Source organism: Artibeus jamaicensis, unplaced genomic scaffold, assembly GCF_021234435.1.
Source record: "Artibeus jamaicensis isolate MK-2021 breed Jamaican fruit bat unplaced genomic scaffold, CSHL_Jam_final scaffold_612, whole genome shotgun sequence".
NCBI lineage: Eukaryota > Metazoa > Chordata > Mammalia > Chiroptera > Phyllostomidae > Artibeus > Artibeus jamaicensis.
This window is the reverse complement of record NW_026522049.1, coordinates 191,303-213,180: the sequence shown is the minus strand read 5'-3', so window position 1 is coordinate 213,180 and position 21,878 is coordinate 191,303. Positions and strand designations below refer to the sequence as shown.

General features: G+C 43.7%; 1 protein-coding gene across 5 annotated transcripts; it reads left to right on the top strand.

Moving 5' to 3' along the window:
- Positions 1-275: 275 nt before the first annotated feature.
- MORF4L1 (mortality factor 4 like 1) lies at positions 276-21,491 on the top strand. 5 transcript variants are annotated; one of them, XM_037155935.2, is made up of 14 exons: positions 276-384; positions 4,565-4,611; positions 6,615-6,682; positions 9,419-9,535; positions 10,743-10,829; positions 11,796-11,876; positions 14,268-14,293; positions 14,532-14,564; positions 14,769-14,857; positions 16,030-16,131; positions 17,502-17,590; positions 18,370-18,542; positions 19,071-19,155; positions 20,761-21,491. In XM_037155935.2, the coding sequence occupies exons 1-14, from the start codon at positions 345-347 to the stop codon at positions 20,843-20,845; spliced, it is 1,122 nt and encodes a 373-aa protein (XP_037011830.1). In that variant the 5' UTR covers positions 276-344; the 3' UTR covers positions 20,846-21,491. The 5 variants fall into 5 exon arrangements, with proteins under 5 accessions (XP_037011830.1, XP_037011833.1, XP_037011832.1 ...); XM_037155938.2 differs by lacking the exon at positions 9,419-9,535; XM_037155937.2 differs by lacking the exon at positions 14,532-14,564.
- Positions 21,492-21,878: the final 387 nt, after the last annotated feature.

Sequence of the window (21,878 nt, the reverse complement as noted above, 5' to 3'; positions counted from 1 at the left end):
CAATCCGGTTTTCACTGACCCCAGGGGACACGGGATGGGAAAGGATGAGAAGGGCTGAGAGAGTGGCGCCCGCCTTCTCCCCGTGGCAGCTTCGAACTACCGTTCCCGGCGTGCCCTGGGAGGCGTGGCTCAGGGCGCGTGCGCGGCGTGGGGGGGGCGTCTACGGTTGGCCGGCGCGGTTGCGCAGTCGCGGTGCTGTGAGTTGTTTGGACGCCGGCAAATCGCGCCCGGGATGTAGAGCTAGTGCTGCCTACGGCGTCTGACGCGGAGCTGGGTGGGGTGGCGAGTGGGGGGCGGTAGTCGGGGTGGTGGGAGAAGGAGGAGGCGGCGGCGAATCCCTATAAATGGCGCCGAAGCAGGACCCGAAGCCTAAATTCCAGGAGGGTGAGTCTGGGCTTTGGGTGAGGCAGCTAACGGCGGGGAGGCGGACAGGCGGGCGGCCCTTTGTGCAGAAGCGCATTGCGGCGCAGTTCTGGGCGCGGCCCGGGAGACCGCTTTGTGCGGCGAAGGCGCTGGGGCGGCGGGGGCCGAGCGGTGCGGGCGCGGCGGGCCTCCCTCAGCGTTTGTTGTTCTGAGGCGGCGGCGCGGGCAAGCAAGCGGTGGTGGGAGGGCTGGGCTCCATGGCGGCGCTGGGGCAGCGGGGAGCGGCGCGGGCCTGTCGCGGGAGGACAACCGCTAGCGCTCGAGGCCGCCGCGAGCCCGGGGCGGCAGCGGGGGGTGGGGGCGCCGAGTCGGGGAGGGGCGGGCGCGGGGCCCGGCGGGCGAGCCGCGGCGTGAAATGGCCGCCGCAAGATGGCCGCCGGCGGCTCCCCGCGCCCATCTCAGCCTCGCGGGCGGTGGCGGCGGCTTTGTGCTGCCTGCGGGCACCGCTCTGTGCTCTAGCCGTCGAGCGTGCGCTCGCGGTGCGGCCGCTCGTAAAAAGACGAGTAAACCGTGTGAATCCAGTGTTATGAGCCCTCGGTTTACAAGTCCCGTGGTTTCCAACGCTATCCTTTAAATGCTGCCGCCGATGGACTCCTCGTAATAACGTTTTGTTAACAGAGGTTTGGAAGCTCAGCGAGCTTCCATTTGGTTTTGGCGGACAAGGCTTTTAGCCAACGGTAAAGTCGGGCCCCCAGTGGGAGACAGTTTTTTTTTTTTTAATTTTTATTTATTTTTTGAGAGGGGGAAGGGAGGGCTAGGGTTAGGGAGGAGAGGGAGAGGAACATCAACGTATGGTTGCCTCATGTGTTCCCACTGGGGACCTGGCTCGCAACCCAGGCTTGTGCCCTGACTGGGGATCGAACTGGCGACACTTGGGTTTGCAGCCCAGGCTCAATCCACTGAGCCACACATCAGCTGGGGCGGGAGACAGTTCTTTAATGTCACAGTGAACGCATCCGTCACCGGGCATTAAAGGGGAGGTCCGGTCGTCGGCTAAAATGGATGCAAAACCCTGGAACCAACGCTTCAAAATTCCTTTCGTTGCTAGGGGTGTACCTGCTACTTACTGTAGAAGTCCAGATCGGTGCAGAAAATTTTTGTGGTAGGGATTTTCGCATTTTGTGTTTTAGAATTCCTTGGAGAGACATACCTCCAAAACCCAAGTGCATTGTAGCTATGGCTTATTTATTTATTTATTTATTTATTTAAAGATTTTAATTATTTATTTTAGAGAGATGGGGAAGGGAGGGAGTGAACCGTCAGTGTATGGTTGCCTCTAGCACACCCCACACTGGGAATATGGCCTGCAACCCAGGCATGTGCCGTGAGTGGGAATCAAACCGGAGATGCTGTGGGTCGCAAGCCCGTGCTCAATCCACTGAGCTACACCACCCAGGGTGCTATGGCATATTTAGGGACTTTTGTTTTAAACGGTATTTTTGATGACGAGTGACTCTTAGTAGCTTTCTTTCACCTCGAGAGGCAGCGACTACTTACTGTGGATGCATTTTTTTTTTTACTAGGTGTTTTCGAGCAGGGATTCTTTAACTAGAGTCAGAAGATTGACGAACTTGCAGACATTTTTTGTTGTTGTTGTCTAACTGACGTGTATTTCAGTTAGGAATGTAGCACCCACCCCTGGGAAGAAAAGCCCCAGTACTATTAGCAGTATGTTTGCATCCTGCAGCATTACAGTGGTGGACGGAACGTGCTCCTCATTACTTCAGAATTGTAGCTACTGGGCCAGCAGCTAAATGTTCCTTGTGTCAGTTGAGTTCGTATTATGTCATAAAACGTAGTATTTAAAATGCTTCGATAAGTATTTGAGCATAGTTGGTTTCCTTTGTTTTCCCATTTATGAAAGCATTCTAGAAAGGGCCTGTAGGCTTCTGGAGACTGTCAGGGTGACTGGAAAAGTTAATCCCTCCTTCAGGTCAACACCGGAGGAAAGTCACTGAGGTTTGGGACAGCTTATTGGAGCGAGTGCTTTAATCACAGCTGGGAAGGTGGTGGGTGGAGCCTCAGTGTGTAGCTGCGGTGGTGTGTGTAGCTGTGGTGGTGAAGTGGGAGTCAGGTGCCCTTCCTTAGAGCCATGCAAGTCCCTGACCTCACCGGCACTTTCCAGATGTGCTTTCTACTCTTGCAGCAAAGCCGAGTTGCATAACCATCATTAACAAATAAGAATTATTTATATGTGTTTAGAGAGTACCTTGTAAGGAAAGAGGAATATTTTAACAGAATTGTAATAAAACACTTCAGAAGAATTCAGTTTATGTAGTGGTGGAAATGTGAATGATCAGAAGTAGTATTTTCATAAATTTTTTAAACTTGAAAGTTTTTCTCATTTGGTAATGGTACAACATATATATAAGCAGTTTTAAGCACAGTGACTATTCTGCACTGCACTGGGCCTTCCTTTGACATTCAGTTAAAGCCTAGTGCAGAGAAAACATGGGCCTGCAGTCCGTTGTCAGAGGGAGGGCCCTTTGCCTTGCTGAGGATGGGAGCCTGGCAGATGCTGGCCTTTGAGTGAAATTCCTAGTAAGGGGGGATTTGAGAGCCTTGGGCGGAATTATCTTTGTAGTTTCATATGAGAAAGAACTAAGAGTGGAGAAAGCTTTTAAGAAAACATCTAAACAATGGTTTGATCTGGCCCCAATCTCTAGTCTTTCCACTGCCATGGAATGCATCTGTTAGCCCTTTTCCCAACAGCAGGCTAGGGCCATGCAGCTAGAAAGGAGGGCCCCTTCTCCTTGCAGTAGTCTGCAGCAGCAGCAGCCAAAAGGAGGGACACTATTTCAGGGTGCCTTTAAAGTTTGCCTGGAGAGAAATAAGACGTGGGTCTGACCCTTGGTGCTGCTGTTCATCAGCTCTGTACCGTGTTTGTGTGCCCAGGGTCTCCCTGCCCATAGCATTCAGCTCTGGCTCCAGCCCAGGTCTCTCTTGCCTCCAGATGGGTAGTCGGCTGCTTCTGAGATGACTCCGTTTTATGTGCTGTAATCACCAATGTGTTCCAAGATGGATCTGAGCCCCCCCCTTCGTTTCCTGTTCTGCCTAATGCTCCCAGAAGCCATTCTGAACACTTTGTACTTTTGCTTAGCTGCTTTTTACATTTGGTTTAGGCCTTGTTAGCCCACTCCTTGTTGTTGATAGAAACAACTGGTCTCCCTAATCTCAGTCTCCCAAGCCCTACATAGGCCGGTACCTTCTGACAGTGGTTCCTCAGGAAGGACACTGATCGGATGATCAAGTTTCTGGGTCTACTTGAAGTGATTCTAATGCAGTTCTCTGGTGGGGCTTAAAATCTGGGGTGTTAAAAATTGCTCCTGGACATTCTTGGTCAGGTTTGGGAATCTTTCTCTACAGAGTGAAGTCCAGATTTCATAACATGACATGTAAGGCATTCTGTGATCTGTGTGATTTGCACTTTTACCTTTATATGTTTCTGCTGTGCTCCAGGGTTGAGCACTGTTCATATATGAGCAGGAATGTCACTTTAGCATGTGTCTCTGCTGTTGTACCAGTTCTTTCCCTTTGGTGTCTCTGCCCCGTTACCTGCACAGCAGTTCATTGGTCGCTTTTAAAATGAAATCCAGGGGATTGTACAAAACTGTGCTTACATATCAATGCCCTCCACTAAAAGTTGTCAGTTTTGAAAACTGTGTTTTCACAGCAGCAGTAATTTTTTAAAAAGTTCAGCTATTTCTGAATGCACATTGAAATTTTAATGTATACATTATGTTAGTTTAATGAGGAGAAAGAGTTGGAAGCAGAACTATAGATAGAACATAGGCTTCTAAACTTGGGACACAGCTTTAACACTGTTTTTGCAGATGTGCACTGAAAAACATCATCATCCCTGCCAATAGGTAGACAGTACCTTGTAATTGCTTAGCAGGTAGTAGACGGTTTAATGATCTAAGTGGTTTGACATTATAATCGATTATTTCTCTTGTTCATGAGGCACTAAGATGTTTTACTGTAGGGCACTGTTGAAGTCTGGTCTGAAGTGTCCATCCACATGTGGCCTTCCCCACCTTCCTGTGAGAAGTGCCACCAGACTCGTGTGATGGCCCTCAAGGTGTGAGCCTTCTGTGCAAAGGAACTTTGCATCTAACCTGTACCTTTGTCACTTTTGCAGGAGAGCGAGTGCTGTGCTTCCACGGGCCTCTTCTTTACGAAGCAAAGGTATGAAACCGTTTTCTTTGGGAAGTCACCTGAAACTGCTGGTTAGATCTGACTTTGTAAATTACCTTTTCATGGGTATGTGGGGTTCCTCGCCTTCTCTTACTGGGAGGTTTACGCCTGTGTAGTGGATCAGATACAGCGTTCTTGACTTGGCATTCATCTGGCTCCTCTCCTCCAGTAGTTAGAAGGAGCACGTGAGGGGAAAAGATAGACTGATTATTGATGGGAGCAGTTGCATTGTGTAATGAATGACTTGTGAGAAAACACTACCAAAGTCAATTTTACGTGCAATAGCAGTATGCTGAGTAAAGTGCCGAGCTGATTATGTTGAAGGTAAAGGCTACTATTAAAAATGAGTATATGGCCCTGGCTGGTGTAGCTCAGTGGATTGAGTGCAGGCCTGCGAACCAGAGGATCTCAGTTCGATTCCCAATCGGGGCACATGCCTGGGTTGCAGGCCAGTTCCTGGCAGGGGACACATGACAGGCAACCATACATTTGTATTTCTCTCCCTCTCTCCTCCCCTTCCCCTCTAAAGATAAATAAGTAAAATCTTTTTAAAAATGAGTATATTATAACTTTTATTTGTTGGTTTATTTGGTAGAGTTTGGTTACTGGGGACTCCCTTTCCTCTCTGGGTGTGTGCTCAGGTCATAAAAAACAGATTTTATATTTAGCCAAAGGTAAATGGGATGATGCCTTCCAAACTCAAAATTGTTTCTAGGTGTTTTTTTTTTTTTTTTAGATTTTATTTATTTATCTTTAGAGGGGAAGAGAAGGAGGTAAATATCAATGTATGGTTGCCTCTGTGTCCCCTGCTGGGAACTGGCCTGCAACCCAGGCATGTGCCCTGACTGGGAATCGAACTGCAATCCTTTGGTTTGTAGGCTCGTGCTACATTAGCCAGGGCTAGTATTTTCTTTCTGTTAAAATTTTTAGGACAAATACTAGGATGTGACTATTTTTAATAGTTACAGTTTTTTAACAAAATCTGTACAAAACGATAATACTTAAAGACAGTTTTTACGTACTTTCTTGGTGAATAGTTTGTGTCTGTGAAAGTAGTCTTAAAATGGTGAAGTGTCGTATAGTGTGAATAAATAATAACCTTTTTCACTACTTTTACTTGTTCTGTGAACATGGATGTATGTTTTTAAAGCTCTGAAATGACTGACTTTGGGTTCGTGGAGATGGCCAGGAACTTCCCGTGTGTGCACACATCTCAGGGCTGTAGTGCTAACGCAGCTCATAAGTACGTCGTGAGCTCTGCTGGTCATTTGTATCCCCAGATGCTATTTCTGTTGTGTCTGCTTCCAGCAGACTACTAAGCTGGCAGGGTTTTCTCCTGGCAGCAGAAACACTCTAGTGAGCAAATCTTAAATGGCTGTTGGAATAGCTTACATTTTTGTGGTTCTCTTGTTAAAGACTTCAGAATCTAAAACGATAGTTACCACTTACCATGGCCTATGACCTCATCTACCCATACTGATTTGTTTGGCTGCTGTTAAGAACAGAAAAGGTTTTTAATTTGTCCCTTTGTTAGTTGCTGATACTCTGCAGCAAAACAGTTTATTGCCTTTCATAGCTAATAAAACTTTCAGATATGTTGTAAATATTTTTCTTTGGCTGAATTTGTGTCTGAAATTATAGCTTCTGACTAGTCAGACTTTGAGAAAGCACGAAGCAGCACGCATTCCCTCTGCTTGGATGGCCTTTCCAGCCTGTTGCTTTCAGGTGGACGGTGCCCCATCGTGCTTATTGTTCTCTGACTTGTTGGACCGACTCCAACAAATTGTGACAATCCGACAGTTTTATAACTCATAGTACTTACAAAAGTTTAAATAATGTTCTTGGGGAGAGTCACCTCTTTGGAGGATCATTTTGGCCACCAAAGAGTTTAAGTGTAGAAAGTGTCTTTGAAAGATTGGATAGTTCAAAATCACTCAGGTAGTCTCTCTTCTGTCTTAATATTTTTAAGTGAAAATCTCTCTTTTTTATTTCAGTGTGTAAAGGTGGCCATAAAGGACAAACAAGTGAAATACTTTATACATTACAGTGGCTGGAATAAAAAGTGAGTATTCGATCTTTAAAAGCAATCTTGTTTTATAACTGACAAAGTAAGTTGTGTCATAGACCGGCACAAAAGTGCCTCCTGTTTGCCGTGCAGCTGTAACATTGGGTGTTTGTAGCAAGGGTGGGCCCTCTAAGTGCGGTGGGGCTGCTCCCTTCGGGACGTCTGTGCAGTGTTTCCGTGCCCTAGCCTAGTGTCTGTAACCATTAGCGTGCTCCTGTTTCTTCTTCTTCTTCTTTTATTTATTTATTTTTTTGGCCTTAGCACAAACACATTAACTACGTATATTATGCCATGCAGTTACACTCAGAGCTAGTTGTATTTTTTTTTAATTTATTTTTTATACAGTATCTTTTTTTTTTTTTTTTTTTAATCCTTTCCTGAGGACATGCCCACTGACTTCAGGGAGAGCGGAAGGGAGGGTGAGAGAGAGGGAGAGAAACGTCGACTGGTTTGGTTGCCTCTCCTACACACCTTGACTGGGGACTGAACTCACCACATAGGCATGTGCCCTGATCGGGAGTCGAACCTGAGACCTTTTGGTTTACGGGATGACACTCTAACCAACTGAGACCACTGGCCAGGGCACTAGTTGGATTTTTCTACATAGAAGAGGGAAAAAGGTAAAGACCTGATTTGGAGGTAATGACCAGCTTATGTTCTGAACTTTGGGAACATAATTTAATGTTAGAGAAAGTGGTTTCATGTGATTCGGTTTTACCTTAGTATGGTTTTATATAGATAATGGGGATTTAATTACAAAACTTAGCTTTCCACTCTGGAGAGTGAGACCGTTTTCTGAGGCCGTGGTGCACACCGGCTGTGGGTGAGGCACGGACCAGACACTGTTAGCGAGTCTGGCCAGTGGGGTTCTGTTTTCGGCGACAGGTATTACTTTTAGTAATGGTGTTTTATCCTTCAGAGATTGCACCGCCAGAAAGAGTGTAGTTCCTCAGGATTGTTTTTGCTGCTCCGTGTCCCTGGAGCAGAGCCCGAGGCCGGCGGCGTTGAGGCGCGCTGCTTCGGGGTGGGTTCTTCAGGGCGACCACTGACTGGGCTTGCTTCACACGCTTCCGTCCAGTCTGAGAAAAAAGTTTTCACAAACTAACACTTTCGGCTAAAAAGAAATACCAGACCCTTAACATTTCTTTCATTAGTATAGTTGTACAAAGATAGAAATCTAAATGTGTTAAAAGCATGTTCTGACAACCTAGGGATTTTTTCCCCCCAGTTAGTGACAGTCGAAGTATTTCTAATATGATAGGTAGGTAATGCTAGTGACGCAGTACTTCCAGCTGTGAACATAGCTTTTGGGCTTAACTCTTCTGTGTGTTATGGATATTTTGCATAAAATTACATGATGTGTAATTTTATTGTTTTTTTTTTTTTTTTTTTTTAAGATTTTATTTATTTATCTTTAGAGGGGAAGGGAAGGAGAGAGGGAGAGAAACATCAATGTATGGTTGCCTTTAGTGCGTCCCCTGCTGGGAACTGGCCTGCAGGGAACCGGCCTGCAGGGAACCGGCCTGCAGGGAACCAGCCTGCAACCCTGGCATGTGCCCTGACTGGGAATCGAACCGGGATTGTCTGGTTCGCAGGCCCGTGCTCAATCCACTGAGCTACACCAGCCAGGGCCTAATTTTATTGGGTTTTAAGTGGCATTTGTAGTTTATACAAAATTGTGAAAAACCACATTCTTAGTTTCTTATTTCAGTGCTTCAAAATAAATTAATGATATTTTTTCTGTTGTTATATTATAGGCCAGTAAGACAGATAAATGGTAGGCAACATAGATTTTGTTTTGTTTCAGCTAATTGTAAATATTAATTTGCTTCTTGGGGAAAAGTCATTAAATATTAGAGAGCTTTATTAATATCTTTGTAGCCACATTGAGAAATATAAATATATCAAGATGTATGATTTATTTGGTATGTAGATAAATATATGTAATTTTGAAAACACTCATCTTTAGTGTTTAAGGAAGCCTCTGAATAAGCCCATTTTGAAAGGGGGAGGAGTTACTCAAAAAAACACCCGGGGTGTGTGCCGTGTTTTCGTTTTGTGCCCTTTGAGTAGTGCGTGGGTCTGTGGGTTCCGGAGTGCGTTACCACCCACCTTCAGAAAGTCGTATAATTCCCTTATAGTTAATCTCCATGGAAACATTTCTGAATGTCTGGCCTGTAGTTACTACCCTAGAGGCGATTTTCCTCAGAGCAAAAGACATTTCATGTCACTGTGGTGCAGCAAGGGCTTTCAGCTCCTGGCATATGAAGAAACTCTAGAATGGGTTTGGGTTTTAGATCAAAGTCCCTGTTGAGATGCATTTTATATCTGGGGGAGGGATTTGCGAGGCTCTAAAATGGAAATTTGTGGTAAGGAAAAATTGACCAGCTCCCTTGAATTGAGAGAGCATTGGACCAGATATAAGTAGATATATAAATAAAAATAAAATTCTCATTTCGACAATGGTTTAAAGGTTCAACAATAATTTCCTAACTCTTAGGAAATTATACAACAAAAGTCCAATCTCAAAAATTGAAATTTCTCTTAAACTTAAATATTACATACAGTTTTTTAAAAGCACGATAGGTAAGATGTTTCTAAATTTTCTACAGCCTTACTGGAATTTGTTGACACAGACATTTGAAATAGTCCATATGTGAATAAATCTTAACACTTGAGCTCAATTCTGCACCTGGTTACTGAGATCACTTTGTGCTGTGCTGTCTGTACCAGAAGTGCTGTGAGGCCCAGGCGCTCTGAAAAAGCTTTGAAGACACGTGAGGATATTGTAGCCCTTTTTCCTGTTCCTGAAGGAGCTCCCTCAGTACACCACCCCCTCCTGACCTCTAGGTAAATGCATGTTTTAAAGTTTTCTCTAGGAAATCATTACGAGGATTACTTTTTATTTGATTCACCTTTCGGCTGTCATATGTAAGAGGTCGAAGGTGGGAAATTACGGGCACGTCTCATCGTGTCCCTAGAGGAGCTCCGTCAGCAGGAGGAAAGAGGCCCTGGCACGGGAAGGGAAGCGTTCCCTGAGAGATGCCTTATTTCGTTTTCCCCTCTGGAAAACATCAGAAACCGTGTTTTTAAGGTGCTTTTCTAAGTGCCACAGTGCCTTAGCAGTTACCTATTTTAAGAGAGTGGGTGCTTTGGTTGTTCAGCAAGCCATCTTTCCGGTTATGCATGGAAGTTGGTGAGGGTTAAGGATGGTGTAGTCTGAACAGCTGTTGTGATACTTCGATCTGCAGACATAGCTGAGTCTGTCTAGACAGGATGTGAGCATTGTGGACCACCTCGTGTTTCTGACATGCCTCGAGTGTTTTTTGTGTCACATTCTGAAGGGTTTTACGTGGGTTACATAACAGTCCAGTGGCATTGGTACTATTCCCCATTTCACAGGTGATATAGCCAGGGCACAGAGAGCTCTGTGACTCTGCTAATTACACATAGCTAAGTAATCAGTTTTAGTTCTTCAAAAGTCAGCTCATTATGGTCTCCTGTGCTGCTTTTTTTGAAATTAAAAAAATTTAAGGTGATTTTATTCTATAAGGATAATTGTTGAGGGACTCTTCTGCTGTTTTTTCAAACTTGACTCAGAGAGGGGAAGAGAGGGAGAGAAACATCAGTGTGACAGAGAAACATCAATCAGTTGCCTTTGGTACTTGTCCTGACCAGGGACTGAACCAGCAGCAACCCAGGCATTGTGCTCTGATTGGGATTTGAACCAATGACCTTTCGCTTTGTAGGGTGGTACTTCAGTCAACTGAGCCACACCAGCCTGGGCTCTCCTGCTCTTTTGAAAAATGATTGGGATGATTTGTGTTTGGACCCTGACAGTTCAGAGTTTGAATGCTGCTTTTGGGAGTATGAAGTTGACTTCCTGTACAGAACAGATACTCACTTCAGTTGATAATGGATTTATAGTCCCCGTTCATCAGATTATTTAAGAAAAATCCAAAGTCTTGCCTCGTGGATCTCTAAAAATAATCAGGGAACAGAATTTGAATAAAAAATGAAAATATTCTTGAGTGACGTTTTAACTTTTCTTTTTCAGTTGGGATGAATGGGTCCCAGAAAGCAGAGTACTCAAATATGTGGACACCAATCTGCAGAAACAGCGAGAACTTCAAAAAGCCAATCAGTAAGTTTGTTTTGCAACAAGATTGTAAGAAGAAATGCCTATAAATATTAAGTTTTGGAAATGGAATGAACCGTGGAAATCTCATGGGCTGCCTGCCTGTAAAATGGTTGTTGGCACTTGTCAGCCACTGTGTTATGGCTTTGACTTAGAGATGCTTTCACAGGAGAACAGGGAGCGCACGTGTTTTTTCTTGAGTCTGTCCTTAGAGGTGGGCAGGGAACAGCAGGATGCTGTTGGAAATGTCTGTAGCTGGCAAACCCACCATGGTCTTCTCTTCTGGGCTCTATAGCAGGTGCAGTGGTGCGGGGGGGCCGGGAGAAGGGCATCCCTGTTACTTCATCCCTGAAGCACGTAAAGAGAAGGAGTAGGTGGTCTGTAGGGGGTCGTTTCCTTCGTTTGGATTTCAAAGCTGAAATGTGTGTCAACATTGAAATGATAAAAGAGATCAAATAAGAGAAAACATTGGGGTTATTGGATTCCAAAACAGAAATGGAATTTTCGGTTATGTGAGAAACAGTTCATTGTAGTTACTTTCATTACATTTATTGTAACTTTGGTAGGTAGAGCAAAATCATGGACCTTACTCTTCTTAAATTGTTAAAAAGTTTGTATCCGAGTATGTATAGGCTTGCTCCCTGTCTGGCGTGGCTCAGTTGGTTGGAGTGTCATCCCATAAACCGAGAGGTTAAGGGTTTGACTCCCATGTGGGGCACTTGCCTGGGTAGTAGGCTCCGTCCCTGCTCTCGGTGTGTGTGAGGGGGCTGATCAGTGTTTCTCTCTCCTTCGCTGGGGGGGAGGGTTAGGGGGGGGGGGGATTGAAATGATACATCTGAGAAGAAAAAGAAGGTGTATAGGCTTAGGGACCTCAATTTGAATGTAAATTTCAAAATGGAATCAAGTTGTCAGGATTTATTTTTCTATGTAAGTACTTACTTTGTGATAACTTAATTGAAATTATTTTTGAAGGGAGCAGTATGCAGAGGGGAAGATGAGAGGGGCTGCCCCGGGAAAGAAGACAGCAGGTCTGCAACAGAAAAACGTTGAAGTGTAAGGAACTCTGTCTTTGTTTTACTTTTGCATATTGTTTTATAAGTGAAATTCATACTCATTGACCATTACCTTGTATTAGGATTTGTTGAAAGCGGAAAATGGGCCCTGGCTGGTGCCACTCAGTGGGTTGAGCACTGGCTTGTGAACCGAAAGGTCACTGGTTCAATTCCCAGTTAGGACACATGCTTGGGTTGCAGGCCAGGTGCCCGGTAGGGGGCATGTGAGAGGCAACCACACATCAGTGTTTCTCTCCTTCTCTTATCCTCTCTAAATAACTAAAACCTTAAAAACAAACAAACAAAAACCCCAGAAACTGGAACATTGTTGCAGCTTGAAAAGTGTTAGAATGTCAAGTATTTGAAAAATGTATATTCTGTAATTTTCCTTAGCAGGTTTTTTAATCCCCCCTTTAATTGCTGTAAAATAATCAACACTCACCACCTTCTCAGTATGTGAACCATTCAGTGGTATGAAGTATATTTACAGCCCTTTTAAGGTTGTGCAGTGTGTTCTCTTTTGACGACGTAGATTGAATTATCAGAACATCTTGATTGAGGTTTTAGGGGGAGTAGATTGCTTTTTCAGCAGTGCTAAAAAAGTTACATTAGTTTAATTGTCTCCTGAAACCCAGGGTGCCAATATGTGAGATGTTAATGTTTCTAATCCGCGGCCCCGCCCCCCAATAGAAAAGGAAAGTCATTTCTTACTCTTCTTACAATCAGATCGTCTGGGTGGGAAGCTGAGGTGCGGAAGCCCTGTGCATTCGCACACTGGTGCACGTCTGCGGCGTTTGTGCTTTAATGCCAGCGTAGGGATAGTAACTTAGAGAAGAAAAAAAGAAGGTATTCAAAGATTGTTTTAAATCTTACCATTTGAGCATTTTTATTTACGGCCAGGTAGTGTTAATGATCACTGGTCATGTGCTCCTTGTTCATGGATCAGAAGGAAGAAACTAAAAGATGAAAGGGATGTGAGCGTGCTGACGTTTGGTATCTGGGGGCAGGGCCTGGAACCAGCCCCCTCTGAAACCGAGAGGTGACTAGAGTTAAGTTCTGGGGGCCACAAGTTCTCTGAGGGTGTTCGACTGTGCTGAGGGGTTGGCGCCTCTAACCTGCCCCTCCTGTTGGTCAGGGTCCGCCGAGCTCGGAGATCCCGGGCCTGCCTTTACTTTGTTGACCTCTAGGTCCTTCAGCTTGGGGGCTTATTCTTTCTAAAAGAACAGTGATGAATACATGTGAATTTTGTTAGCACTTCACCTGTTTTTGTTTGTTAATCATTTAGTAAATGATTTTTCTTTATGACTTAGGGCTTCAGTTCTTTAGAGAAAATTGATTCTCAGAGCTTATAATTTGACTGTAATATTTAGCCGTAGGGTTTAGAAACAGGAATACAAACAACACCAGCAGCTTGTGTGAAGTACTGTTGCACATTGCGAGCCACTAGCCTGCAGATTTCATGAGTACAAGTGAAAGGGCTGGAAGACGAAGGTCTAGGCGTCCTTACTACTGGGGCTCGCTGAAGTATATAGTGTGTGCACGTCTTCTCTGTAGAGTTGGAATCAGCTCTCGATGTTTCTTTAATTTTGTGCTGTGGGTGAGTAGACAAGGCATGTGTGTTAATGTTCTTTGTTTCCCTTGGTTCCCAGTGTTGACATGTGCATGTTTACTCTGAAACCAGTGCTGTACACTCTCAGATGGCCAGGTTTTTGTGTGTGTAATCAGACTTAAGTTATAAACATTTATACACATCATTTAAAGTTGTAGAAAAGTAAGAATACTTAGATGTAATTCATCATCATGGGGTTTGCAAATCTGAAGTCTGTGAGTCAAATAAAAATTAGTAATTTATTGCTGGCAGCATATAAATGGACATAAGTTGCTACTAGAGATGACAGGAGAGGCCATCTTGTGCGTGTGAGTGATGTGAGTATTTGGTGTTGAGAGAATCAGAATTTGGATCAGTGAGAGTTGTTGAATACTGAACAGGTAGGTCTTCAAACGTAGAAATCCAGTCAGATTATGCTGGTACTAAAGTAATTTGGGAAAATATTTTAATTGGAACTCTTATCTTTGGTGGAACTAGTATAAATCTTTATAAACTGTATGTGTGACTTACATACTATAGTAACCTTACAACTTCATAATACAACTTTGGACGGAAGACTCTAGACATATTCTTGGTTGATTTTTATGTTATGTGGAGGGAGGTGTGAATTTAAATAGCTATCAATAAAAATCTTGTGTCTGAGCAGGAAACTATTAATTGGCTGATTTTTATCATTCAAGGCCTCATTTCTCTAGGAATGTATCTGCGATAAAAGGAAATTGTAACAGAGGCAGTTTTACTAGCAGTAATTATTTATTTTTCTCCTTTTTCTCCCCTTTTCAGGAAAACAAAAAAGAACAAACAGAAAAGTAAGCATCTTAGTTTTGTTAAAATTATTTTACATATATAATGCTGAATTTAGCATTGACTTAAAATTTTGCATTGACTTATGAGGCTTTTAGAGTAAGCCAGTGTTTATTGATGGTCTCAATAAATGAATCACATCATTATTATAAGTACATAGTGGTACAAACCTAACTGATATATATTTTTTAATCATGGGGAAACCTGGGAGCATTTATTTATTTTGATATTCTTCATTTTTAGTGACTAACCCTGAAGATCACTTTTTTCAGAAATGTAAGATGGCAATGCTAAATTTTGCTTTATTATGTAGAGTTCATAAAAACTGAAAATTTTGGTTGGAATATGATTCTGTAACAGACTCAGTAACACCTATGTCATGGACAAACAAAAGGAAGGGTGTGTCATGAGAGATTATTTTTCTTAAGAATTTCTCATTTAGTAAGTTAGAATCTTTCCCTCACCCTCAAATTTTTGTAGCACCTGGAAATGGAGACGGCGGCAGCACCAGTGAGACCCCTCAGCCTCCTCGCAAGAAGAGAGCTCGAGTGGATCCCACTGTTGAAAATGTGAGTTTTTCCTTCAGTGTAAACAGCGTGTTAGAAGTTTCCGTCTCACTCATGTCGTAGCACATTAAAGTGGTCAGAACTGTGGGTCTCCCGACCTTTGCTGATGTGGTGAACTACTGCAATGGAAGTGTTCACTTTTTCTTTTAATACAGGAGACGTGTGTATAAATGTACACAAATGCACATACAAGTTAGATGTACACACAGATACATGACTTGTGACTGTCGTTGTGTGTCCTTGCTTGACCCCCCCCCTGCCCCTGACCCCAGTTTGTCATTACGTGTCTGCTCGTGTACCAGACGCACATGAGCACGTGTTTCTTTGGTGTTGAACCGTGTAGGAGAGCCTCAGGTGTTTACCGTTGTTTTGTTAGAAGGTTGCCAAGATGTCAGAGGAACTTGACATCAGTTAGTCTCTGGTCACATTGGTTGTGTTGTACTTTTAAAGTCAGAATGTGTTGACTGACAGTGCTTACTTTGTAGACATGTTAGTTCACATTAGTGTGTCCCGGGATGACTAGTAAACCCATAAACATACTATGAAAACCTATTCGATGCTGTGGAGGATTAATAGCAGAGTCGAAGTCTTACTATATGATGAAAAGTCTTCTTCTGATTTATTATATTTATAGCTTCCAAAGTTAGGAATTACAACCCTGAAAGCAGGGTTACAGTTTTAAACTGACATTTTACATTTTTGATGCTTGGGTTATAAAGCAGTGGTGTCCTTACAAAGTGGTGTGTTCTGAAATCAGGCACCTTTGAATGGCTAATGAAGATTTCATTAGTAGTCAGTACATTTAATTTTGTGCATATTAAAGATGTAACTTGATGTGTTTGGGATGGTCACTGAATGTCAACAGTAAATATGAAAATACTAAAAGCACAACAGAAACTAAAGCAGTGCTCATTTACAGAAGAAAATGAAATTTGCTAAGGAATTTTTGCCTTCACACAAAACAGCCCTGAATAGCACTGATGAGTTTCCTGTTTCCCAGCAGCTGGCTTCATGGTCTTTTCATTTCTGTTTTGTGGGATGATAATCTGGCCGCCTGTCTGCATTTCAGAGAATTTATACCCAGGGCCTCTAAAGGGCAGGAAGAGCCCTGTCTTTTAGAGTAGCTAGTTCAGCAAGAAAAGACATCTTTAAGTACTCTTTATTTTCCCGTGCAGGAGGAAACATTCATGAACAGAGTTGAAGTCAAAGTAAAGATCCCTGAGGAACTGAAACCGTGGCTGGTGGACGACTGGGACCTCATTACCCGGCAGAAGCAGGTACCCGGAGAGCGGTGCTGGTGACGGTCTGTGTGCATTCCTTCCAGTTTGGGAAAAACCCTCAAAAGGAGAAAGCCGTATGCGGTAGAATACTGAAGGGGGTGCGGCTAATGGGGGCTTCACTGCAGAGACTGACAGGCAATTCGATCATCAGAAGGAGTGACTCGGAAAAGAATAAAACAAAGTACATGCATACAGGTTTATAATGATTTTTTTTAAAGGTGGAAATAACTCGTTTTTGGAGGTTGCTAGAACAGGAATCATTATTCTGAAAGTTGGTAAAGATAAGCATGTATTTCCTGTCTCACTGTTACTAAAAAATGGGACATCCTCACACGTGTCCCTACTACTGGAGTGTGACAGGAAGCACCCAGTGCCGCCTGCTGGGTGTTCATGGGCTCCAGCAAGGCTGCAGCCCGGTCGAGTTCCTCAGCCTCACCAGGGGTGTCCAGCCTTTTGGCATCTCTGGGCCACAATGGAAGAAGAGTTGTCTTGGGACACACATTAAATACATCATGACATGTAATTACAAAAACATATTGTAATGATTTAAGTAAATTTATGGTTTTGTGTCAGGCTGCATTCATAGTCATCCTGGCCTGCGTGTGGCCCGAGCACCGCAGGTGGGACACCCCACTGATGTACAGGACACGGGGACATCGTGAGGTACATGTGTAGCACCGTGTAGGCGGTCATCAGACGCCAGAATGAGGCACTCATAGGACACGTGAGCCTGTTTCTGACGAGAAAGTGGAAGGGCAAGGACTGCTTGAGGTTTGTGAGACTGAGAGACGTCAGTCCTATGCAGACATGGGCTCGGTGCGGAGCCTGGTTTGGGTTTGGCTGAGCTGCTGAGGCTGGAAGCTTGGCTCTGCCGTTTACAGTGGGAGTGGGGGGCGAGCTACTCGGGTTTTGGGGTTTAGCGAACACGTGGTGGTGTGATGGCACCTACGTCATACCTGACACGAGGATGGAGAGCAAGTGTCAGTGCTTCAGATGGGGTGCCATGCACAGGGTGCGTGCAGTGGGTGGCTGGTAACATGGAGGCACGCGTGGGCGTGGTGTGTGCCACACGCAGCGGTGGCGTTGTGTGTGCAGTAGGTCAGCAGTGTTCACACCTGTGCTGTCCGGCACAGCAGTCAGTAGCCATCTGTGGCTGCTTAATTGAAATTATGTAAAGTTAAAATTTCAGTTTCTTGGCCACGTTAGACATTTCAAGTGCTGAACGTGGTTTTTCTTTTTTGTAATAGTAATGAGTGATCTTTTATCATTACAGCTCTAGAAAAATTACATTAAAGTATTAAAACTTTACCAGATTTTTTTTTTTTTAAAGAGAATACTAGTATTCATGTGCATTTTTATTTTTATAGCTCTTTTATCTTCCTGCCAAGAAGAACGTGGATTCCATTCTGGAGGATTATGCAAATTACAAGAAATCTCGAGGAAACACAGATAATAAGTAGGCATATACATGTTTGCAGTACAATTATTTATTTAGTTAGTTTATAAAGATTTTGTTTATTTTTAGAGAGAAGGGAAGAGGGGGAGAGAAAGATTAGTGTGCTATTGCCTCTTGTGTGCCACCTACTGGGGACTTGGCCCACAACCCAGGCGTGTGCCCCGACTGGGAATCGAACTCTCAACCTTTCATTTTGCAGGCTGGCACTTAATCCACTGAGGCACACCAGCCAGGGCTGAAGTATATTTAAAAACATTTTCTCTCAAATATTATTTTCAAATAAATTATTGAAACATACCTACTTTTAAACAATATCATAAAACACTATCAAAATAGAATTTTAATGTTTGACACAGATTTATTTGGCTGGCAAACTTTTTCTTACAGGGACAGATAATACATTATGTAGATAAAATCAAAGCTTATATATGTATATGTATATATATATACGTGTGTGTGTCTGTGTCTGTATATATATATATATATATATATATATATATATACACAGACACACACACACACTATTTAAGAAGCAGTTCTTTTAAAATGTAAAAACTACTTTTAGCCCCAGGGCTATCGTTTGCTTCAGCATTGGTTTATTTCTGGAATTGGTTTTTTGGGGTCTTGTTAAATCCCTTTTTTAAGAAACCTGTTCAGCAAAGGTTTATGTTCAGCCTCGAACTTAATCCCTTATGCTCCTGTTGGTTGAATTAATCCGCATCTCTGCACTCTTTTCGGTGACCTTTTTTGGAAGTAAACTGTTTCTGCTCCTGCCCCAGGGAGTACGCCGTCAACGAGGTGGTGGCCGGGATAAAGGAGTACTTCAATGTGATGCTGGGCACTCAGCTGCTCTACAAGTTCGAGCGGCCGCAGTACGCCGAGATCCTTGCGGACCACCCGGACGCGCCCATGTCCCAGGTGTACGGGGCGCCGCATCTACTGCGATTGTTCGGTAACACATGTCATTTAGAAAACACTACTTTACTTTTTTCCTTGGGGCCTTTAATATTTTTATCTTCCCTCACTGATATCATGGGGTCACATAAAATTACATTCTAAAAGGTTCCAATTTGAATTTTAATCTAAAACTGATAAATATTAAAGTTTTTTTAAAAGTCCAGTTTTGTGGGGGTTTTTTTAAAGACTTTATTTAGTTTTAGAGGGAAAGGGAGGGAGAGAGAGGAGAGAAACATGGATGTGTGAGAGGTACATCAATTGCTTGCCTCTTGTGTGCCCCCAGCTGGGGACCTGGCCTGCAGTCTAGGCACGTGTCCAGACTGGGAGTTGAACCAGCAGAGTTTCTGTTTGCAGGCTGGTGCTCAATCCACTGAGCCACACCAGCCAGAGATAAAAGTCCAGATTCTAAAGTCATGCAGTTGGAAGGACTTGGTGACCGTGGCATCTGCTCACATAGTATAAGTAGGTATGTCTCTAGAGCCGCCTTGGGTGTGATGTAGTCTGCTCTGTCTTGTCTGTCCAGTGCGGATTGGAGCAATGCTGGCCTACACACCTCTGGATGAGAAGAGCCTTGCTTTATTACTGAATTATCTTCATGATTTCCTCAAGTAAGTCGGAGGGTATGCTTGAAATCAAAAACATTCATTAATACAGTATGCTAAAAATTACTCTGATAGATTGGCACTAGGTATTAAACATAAAACTGAAGTCAGTCCTGGTGTTGGTGCAGGAGTAGGTGTGTTAGTGGAGCAAGTGCAGTGCCTCACGCGCGTTGGCTTATTGGCAATGGAGAGCGATGCAGGCCCTGGGAAGTGGAACGTTGGCTCGTCTTCAGAAGGAAACAGCTGGATGCACACTTGTGCCGTGCACCAAAATTGTAGAGGAATCGAGTTTAAAACTAAAAGCTGTTAAGATCATGAAGGGAAATGGAGAGGAATATTTTTACGGTTTTTGTAGTGAGAACAGCCTTTTTTAAAATTAAACTCACATAAAGAAAATGATTGGTAAATTCGACTGTAAATATATTTTTTAACTATTTATTGATTTGGGGGAGAGAGGTTTGTTCTACTTCCTTATGAATTCATTGGTTGAGTCTTGTATTATGTTCTGGCTGGGTATCAAACCTGCAGCATTTTGGAGCATGAGACAATGCTCCAGCCAACTGAGCCACCTGGCTACAACTTGGCTACAGATACTTAAAATTCCATGTGATGATGGACTGAATGGTACGTGTACAATAAAGAACCCAGTACCTTTGATACCCAAAGAAGAGGTCTTGCAGTAAGGAGGGTGTGAGCAAAGCGGTGACGGGTAGGGCACTGGGGATCCGGTGGCGTGGCAACACAGAAATGGTCAGCATCGCGACAGAGTGCCTCCTATCGGGCTGGCCAGCGGGGAGGGGCTCTACCATCTCCCACAGGGTTTGCGGGAGGATTTTGTCAGTGCCCTTACAGTTCCACTGGAGCGTTGGGCTTCTGGAGATTCATCCTGCTGAAATGCAGAGATTTCCAGGCAGGTAGTGATGGAGAGTGTGTGTCAATAAACTCACATGCAGAGAAGTGTTTTCAGTGTTTGGGAAAGATGAGAAGTGGGGCTCATACTTAACAGGGGTCAGTTCTCGGGCATAGTCCTGGGAGGAAAGGGCAGAGTTTCCCATTTCTGCTTTACAGATTTCTATAATTGAGGTTTCTTAAAATAACCCTATATTTTATAACATTTGAAATTGCAGCATGAGCCTGGGAATCTACACAGGTTTTATTCTTTACCGGTGACAAATTTACCTCAATTTCTTTACGACATGAAGTGGCCCTACTCTTGGACATTTCTGGTTGCTTTGATTTTTATGGTGTCCTCTTCCAGTTTGTCAATTTTGGAATATATTTAGTAGTTTCTGAGTATATTTAACGTAATTGAGTTTTAAAGACTGAAAGAAAACACCAGTGCCACCTGTTTCCTAAAAGAGGACAGTTGAAGCTCTCAGGTTGGTGTTCTGAACGTGACTGTCACTCCTGGTATGAAGTGAGAGGAGTCATTGTGCGCTTGACCCCCTTACGCATGTGACCTGGGGTGTGACCCGCCCCCTGAGATGTGATTGTTTCAGCACAGCGTGTGTCAGGAGGTGTTTTGTATGGCTCGTGCACATAGTGAGTGAGAAGAGATCTGGATCAATACATGTTTGTTTTTCTTTGTAACGAATAGCATTTCATTTTCAGGTACCTGGCAAAGAATTCTGCAACTCTGTTCAGCGCCAGCGATTACGAAGTGGCGCCTCCTGAGTACCACCGGAAAGCTGTGTGAGGCGCCCGCCTGCCCCGGCCTGGTCTCCGTGACACGTCCCTGTTCTTAGTCCTCTTGTACACACGCCGTACTTGGGAAATGTTAGTGTGTAACTGACTGGATGTTTGTTTCCTGTTTGATCTTAAACAGAGAAAATAAAAGGGGTTACAGCTCCTTTTTTCTTTCCTTTTTTTATCATTTTAAAGTTGCTACCAGTGTATTGATGGACAGCGGAGAGACATACTGTAGAGTGTTCTATTGCCTAGTTGACAAAGCTGCTTTGAATGCTGGTGGTCCTCTTCCTTTGACACTGCGCACTTTTGTAATACGTGTTGATGCTCTACGACAGACGCTCCGGTCTAGTGCCAAAGGTTCGATTCAGTGTATATAACCGATCACACTCACCCATTTGTGCTCCTTTTATTTTTTATTGGTGCTTACAGTAAAGAGCTTGTCCTTCGCAAGTCACCCACGTTGTTCCTTAGGCATTTTATCTCCGCTCAGACTGGAGGAGTGGTGGCTTGTTCATGGTTTTGTATTTGTGTCTAATGCACGTTTTAACATGATAGACGCAATGCCTTGTGTAGCTACAGTTTTCTGGAAAAGCGAATCTTTTAGGAATTGTTTTTCAGATCTTCAATAAATTTTTTCTTTAAATTTCAAAGAACACTGTGCTTGTGTGGGTGCGTTGTGTGGGGGGTGCCCTCCCTGTGTGAGTCCGGCCCCTCAGGGAGGCGTTCAGTCCTGCTTTCTGGAACCAGAAGCTCCGGCTGGGGACCTACCTCTGACCCACCGCGGCTCTGGCGGTTTGCTCTCACGTTCTGTTGGCGTTCTGGCCAAAAAGTTGGGTTCACGTGACTCTGAAACTTGCTAACTTTGAGAATTAAGGGAATTTTTACCTGTGTGACAGCTTTCTGTCAATAACTGTTTGCTTAGGGTGTTTATTGACATTCAAAATGCCTGAAATTCTGCATTTTAATTATTCATTAAGACCCCCTCCCTATTCAAATACAGCAAAAAAATAGAATAGTGGTTGGTTTGCTCCCTGATGCTA

Excerpts from the sequence above, each read along its gene's own strand:
- MORF4L1 (XM_037155935.2), top strand. The coding sequence starts at position 345 with ATGGCGCCGAAGCAGGACCCGAAGCCTAAATTCCAGGAGG. Across the intron at positions 11,877-14,267 it reads CAACAGAAAAACGTTGAAGT|GAAAACAAAAAAGAACAAAC; the intron begins GTAAGGAACTCT and ends TCCCCTTTTCAG. Across the intron at positions 19,156-20,760 it reads TATCTTCATGATTTCCTCAA|GTACCTGGCAAAGAATTCTG; the intron begins GTAAGTCGGAGG and ends TTTCATTTTCAG.